We start from the raw sequence: 6,622 nt of genomic DNA on the forward strand, positions 1-6,622 counted from the left end.
GGACAGCCGCATTTGGCAGAACAGTACCTTAATAGAAGCTCCTGCAAAGCGAGAAAGCTGTTTGATGTGCTGCCCCTGCTTGCCAATAATGGCACCGACAGATAAGGCTGGGATAAACAGATGAACAGTCTCCGTTTCTGATTGCTGCTGGGAATGAAACACAGAACGTTCATGATTATTTGATAGCAGTCAGGCTGTTTCCATTAGCACAGGGATGGGGGTATTCTCATAACAGCAAGAATAGCAGGATAGTTTTAGGAAAACCATCGAAGTTGACATGAGTTTACCTTAATAGATTGACAAGATATATATTCATCCTGAAAGTATCTGCATGTAAAAATGTCACTTCTGTACACAATTTTCTTAAACTTTAGAATGTCACCAAATTATAGATTTAAAAGATATATAAATGTTATAAAGTTTAAACATACCAGAATAGAGGGACAAGACTGTGTTTAAGTTAGATTCCCCCATGACTATATTAAGGTAGATTCCTGACAAGTAAATGAGATTCTGGGTACACATCAACAAACACGACAGCATCTAACGACACCAACTCCGCACCTTATCCACATAGGGTTCGCTTTTCAAACACACACTTAGGGAATGATTCTCAAAGAGAAAAACAATCTCATTATAAATTACTAAATAATGTAAAACTTTACCACTAGTAATTCAGTGCTTATCACGCCATGTATATAGGACAGGATTAGAAGAAAACTAGTTCATTTTAGCGATAAAATGCCATATGATTTTTTCCCATATAATCCTTTATTCCTTCCATCTCTACCTTCCCTTGGCCCCTTAAACATGGGCAAATTGAAAAACATTCTGAAAACTAACTCCTAAAAGGTTTTTTTATAAATAGATTTTATCTGGCTCTCTCATTGCTCCTCATCTTCCCACCTCAAGCCAGCTGTGCCCCTCTTGAGTCTCCCTTCAAACAGTCCTCCTTGCAGGGCTAAAGGACACACTCAAGAGGACAGTCCAGTGACTGGCATCCTAAAAAGGCCAAAGACCAGAAGGTTACCAGTGAGCTGAAGGAGCTGAAATGCAGAAGCAGTGCACATGTTCATGCAGTTAACACCTCATTTACCTCCTAACGACAGAGAAATTGGCTTCTGAGGATAATTCTAAGAAATTATTCGAAGAAAAGTTTTAATATTTTTATTTTTTAAGACTTCTTTTTAAAGCATTTTTAAGTTCACAGCAAAATTAGAGATTTTTCCATATGTACCAAGAAATATTTTAAGATGAGCTACAACTGAATAAACCAAGAAAAGCATAATATGCATTTGTTTAAAAAAATGTACACCTAGCAAACTAGATTTCTAGAGATGTTAGAAGATGCTTTGCAATAAGAAATGTACACGTGGCTTACTTGGTAAGAAACACTTCACATAATTCTCTCTTGAACCTTCTCATATTCCTATCAGGATACTATAAATTCCATTCCCAAGAACTCAGTCCATAAAGATGTAGTGTGCACCTCCAGTTATAAAACAACTCCAGTCTAATCTCTAATTTTTTAACCTAAACTCTTTTCCTGTTTTTTTGTTGTTGTTGTTGTTGTTTTGTTTTGTTTTTTAAGTCTCACACAAACCATGCCAGCAGTTTTACTCTCAAGCATCTCAGGAACTAGAGAAATCATTAGAATTTGATTTAGAAGTTTCTGAAAATCTTAGTCAAAGAAAACAGCAGCACTAGGCTCATTCATTTTTACTAGATAAGGAAAGTTTTGTGCCCTTAATGTTGGTCCACAGAAGCATATGAACACACACACGCAAATTATTAGTGCCATCTTCTCTCTGTAAATTTAGAGTGGAGGTAGAGAATACTGAGCACTAAACACCACGGATCTAAGGAAAGATACTGATGACCAACAGCGGAAGCTCACAGATGGATGAATCAGCCATTCCACTTATTATCCCTCAGCACAGACTTACCAGAAGGTTGTTCCATAGGACATGGTTTGGTCACACTATTTGGTAGGAATTTTAAGTCCTTAATTTCCTTCCTCTGAAGCAATGATTTAAAAAAAAAATCGTAAACAAAAACTCTAGAAATAAAAGGGCTGAGCTGTTCTTTGAATAAAAGGAAAACCTGCCTATTTACCAATTAAAAAATAGAAATGAGAAAAGGAAAATGATATTAAGACAAAAAAAGACAACATCATCAAAATCTGAAAATGTCAAAAACTTGCCTGGGACTTTCCAAAATCAAAAAAACTTAACACTCACCAAATAACTGTTAGCAGGGATATGCAACAGTTCTGCGTGGTGAGTGCGTTTTCTCTGCGTTCCCTCAATTTACACTTCACAGCTGATCCAGTGGATAGAAACTAACAATATTCTCATTTTAAAGATGAGAAAACTGAGCCAGAGAGGTTGTCACTTGTGCAAGGTCACATGCTGACTGATGTTGGAGCCAGGGTTCAAATCTGGGTTTCTATCTCCCTAAGCCATGTTCACAAAACAAACAGTATATGTCCTGCCTCCCATGGGATGGATATGCTTTGAAATACACATATAGAGCTGCATAAGTTACTGTTAAGAAAAATGCCTAACAGAAGACTCATTCAAGAAGGTGCTGCCTTATGAAATGTACAACATAGGGAATAGTCAATATCGCAGTGACTTTGTACAATGACAGATGGTGACGACTTCTCATGGTGATCACTTCGTAAGGCATGTAAGTTTCAAATCATTATGTTGTACACCTGAAACTAATACGATATATGTCAACTACACTTTAATTTTAAAAAGCCTATATTCTCAAAAATAAAGTACTGCCTTCCCTGCTAAATGAGTACATCTTAAAAGTTCTCATCACGATGAAAAAAATATTTTTGTAACTATGTATGGTGATGGGTGGTTAACTAGACTTGTGGAGATCATTTTGTAATATACAAATATCAAATCATGCTGTATACCTGAAACCAATATTATGTTATATCCGTTACACCTCGATTAAACAATTTTACCAAAAAAGGATTGGTTTAATTGAAACACACGATGCTCTCTACTAGGACAAGAAATGAAAAGCACCAGGTTTGTTGTCTCATCTGCACAGTCATCTTATGCACGTTTAAGACACTTTGTAACTTCAGAGTTTCAATGTTTGTTTCCACTGTGAAAATAAAATAACTACATCACAGAAAAGGTGTCAAGAAAAAAATCCACGATTCCTTAATCTTTAGTTATTTTATTATATCTGAGGATGCTATTTTAACAGACCTTCAGAAATGAGTCTTGTTTCCAATTTTTCACTAATTTATATAATACCGCAATCAAATCTTTAAACATAAATCTTGTGCCCTTGTACAAATACTTCTAAGATTTTATGTAACAGAAATAATGTATCAGAGCATAACTGTTTAAAATTGACAGATATTTCCAAATTCTCACAAAATTATAGTCAATAAATATATTAAATGGGGGAATTATTTGAGTTCAAGCCATGCCTTTCACTTATGAAAAATATAGCAATGTGTGATTCTAGACCCCACACTCAGTTTTCCACAAGTGAAAATCATCTAAACTCTGCTTATCTGTCTCTTCCTTTATCTACAGCCTGAACCATGTATGTCATGTTTCCTATAAGAGTTAATCTCCACACACCATTTATTCTATAGGGACACTTCAAAGCCTATCTTACTCTGATAACCAAATAGACCAACTGTATTAATGCTGACATTGACCATAAACTGTGCTCGATGTTAGCATCGATTTATTTTGTCATTCTGATCCTTATAGTAAAACTGATACATTAATCTTAACCAATGTTTTCAAAGTAAAGATAGGATTTAAATATTTATATCACTGAGAACATTTATATCATGTTCTGAATTCTTTACTGGAGGGAGGGGGTGGGATCTGGTGGTGATAAAGACCTTTTTAATGATGAGACTAAATCTAATGTGTAACTCGCCCAGAACTGCCTCATTGTATTTTGCCATGACGTATAATTATTTGTTTTCTGGGCTTTGTTCCAGAAAGATTTTATTATGCTGCTTACAAAGTACACATAATCTAGAAAGATAAAGAAGGTGAAAAAATAAGAGCATAGGAACCTGAACAAAAAAGACAAGATGAAGCCAGAAATGCTGTTATTACACAAATTTGGCTCTAAACTTCCTACCAGCTAATTTAAAAAAAAAAAAATCAGTTGCATGATTTACCATGTCTATAAGAGCAAAACTATTTCATTTGCTTAGTAAAAACTATATTTCCTGGCACTGATGCCAGAGAGCAGCTTCTGGATGTCCTTGGAGGATTAATGTGACAGGCATCGTCCTTAGAGTGAAGGTCCAGCCAACACAGCCTGAGCACGTGTTTTAGCCTAGAAGATACTGAAGACCACTGTGAGAAAACCTCAGCGGCAAAAGCTTGTCATAAAAACTATGCCGTGGCCTCAAAAGCTGAGCAATGCAAAATAATCTTCCACTGCGATGAAAGGTTATCAATGATTTTGTTGACTGGGGGTGGGACGGAAGAGGAGGTAACAAATCCCATATGAAGATTAAGAATAAATTTCAGAAAAAAGTTGTGTGAAGTTTGGAAAAGGAATGGTAGCCAGTAGAGAAAGGCCAAAAGGACCAAACTATGACAGAAAGAAAGGCAAAGAAAGAATCAGTACGCAGACAGAAAAATGTTCTGCGCTGGGATGAAAACAGAAGCAAGAGAACCTGTCCCACATGAAAAGCAGTGTTTAGCAAAGCAGGCTAAGCGCACCAGGAGGTGGTGCCCTAGACCGACAGGCTGATGTGTGCTCTTGGCGACAGCACCTTAATAAAAAGTTGACTCATCGGATGTCAGAAGCTTGATGAAGACATTTCTGAGCAAAGCCCAAGTCCTCCTGCTCCAGTTTCACATCCACCAGGCATCTCCCTGACCATAAATTACTGCTCGAGGAAATTTTCCCCTGGGAATATAAGGCACCTCACATAAACATCCTGTCCGCTTGACAATTATGGCACTGGCTCTCTGGTACAGATCATTCTTATATGGGAATCTGCATAGTAAGCCATGTTTTCAGGATTTGGACACTCAGATAAGCAGATAACTTCATGTTTTCCCTACAAAACTAAGAAGCCAGAACAATGGGTTATAATAAGCCTCGTCTACCTGAGCATTTAAGTCTGAGATGGAGCTGGAAAAGACTCATCAGCCTTACCCTTTCTATTTCACATTCTTTGCATTTAAGTTAATGTTCAGCTGCATTATCTTGAACTCTTTTTCCTAAACCTTCAGAGGTGAAGGGTATTTACAGGACACAGGCTGCTCTCCCAGTGGATATCTGCCAGGTGCCTATCGGCGAAACTTCCTTTGGACTTGTTGGCAGAGTCTATGCTATAGCTTGAAAAAAAAAAAAACAGAACAAAGCTGCTCAACTGAAAGTGTGCATAACTGGTGAAGTCTGCCAGTGAGTAATTCCTAATCGTCTATCGTGAGGAGATACAAAAATGAGCAAACAGTAAGGTTAAGTGTATTTACTTTGTGGGGAACAACCTAAGACATCACGAAGGCATGGAGACATGCATGCCCGCCAACAAGAACAGCCCCCAGGAACCTGGAAGGATGCCACTATTTTCCTTGGGCTTGTAAAAAAGATACTCCTGGGTTTTTTTTTTGTTTTGTTTTGTTTTAATGGATTTTGGTCTGGAACTGGAATTAGGTTTACTAAACTCCATGACCTGAAAAGAATACTGAAGTCTTCAGAAAAATAAAAAAGGCAAACTTCCCCCCCCCATAACTAAGTAATTAAGGCCTCTTAGAGGTAATAAATGTGTGCAACGAATTATTTACTTTGCAACTATTTACTGACGAAAGAGTTGCACCCACAGTAAGAAATTCTAAGAGGAAGGACTAAGAGACTCCATGAAAGATTCAAAAATCCCCTTCAACTCATTTTGCTTCTTAAAGAGCACCATCAGCTACCTAAGACCTAAGGAACTGCTCACGTTTCTTGCATCTTCTGTAAGCAGAAAGTTAGCAATTTTAAGATTACGCTATTGTTTTGAAGACTTCTGGGAAGACTCCAGTGATGCTATCAAAACTATGAAGAAAACAGCACTTGGGCTAACTTCTGCCAACCCCACAGCAAGCTGCCAAACCATCCAGCTATGGATGTTGCTGCATGCCAATTCCAGCTCTTGCTCTGCTCACTAGCTGCCAATTGCCTCTTCTCTACTGTTTGAGCATTTCTTAAAAGAGCATTTCCTGTCATTTATAAACTCAAAGTTTGCCAATTAAGTACTGCATGAGCCAGCTGCTAGGCAGGAACTAGAGACTTTTTGTCTTGGAAGAACCAATTCTTTGGCTTTGTTGGAAAAGTCAACCTGGCAGGTCCCAGGAAGAAGGATATGTTGTAGGGGGAGGGGTGGGCAAATTCTGGAATGGAGCAGAGGCAAGGGGTTTAGCCAAAGGCAAGATGCTTCCATTTACTTTCATATTACAAAGCAGAAGTAAGCAAACATGGGTAGAAAAATAAACTGTAAAAGAGGAAGCAGTACATAAAAATAGTCAGATTCTTTGAAACATTTAGTTATCAAAACCTACTCCTTGCCAGGCAATACACATTTAAAGTATAAGCAGAGCTTTACTGCTAACCTACAGGGCAT

General features: G+C 37.6%; 1 protein-coding gene across 1 annotated transcript in view; it reads right to left on the minus strand.

The window, feature by feature from the left end:
• Positions 1–6,622, minus strand: part of IGF2BP3 (insulin like growth factor 2 mRNA binding protein 3) — a 123,274-nt gene that overhangs the window by 7,630 nt on the left and 109,022 nt on the right. Inside the window, exon 11 of the mRNA XM_011361662.2 lies at positions 28–147. Within this exon, the coding sequence (XP_011359964.1) occupies positions 28–147 (120 nt within the window). The remainder of the gene's footprint in view (positions 1–27; positions 148–6,622) is intronic.

Source organism: Pteropus vampyrus, unplaced genomic scaffold (assembly GCF_000151845.1).
Source record: "Pteropus vampyrus isolate Shadow unplaced genomic scaffold, Pvam_2.0 Scaffold69, whole genome shotgun sequence".
In the NCBI taxonomy this organism is placed as follows: Eukaryota; Metazoa; Chordata; class Mammalia; order Chiroptera; family Pteropodidae; genus Pteropus; species Pteropus vampyrus.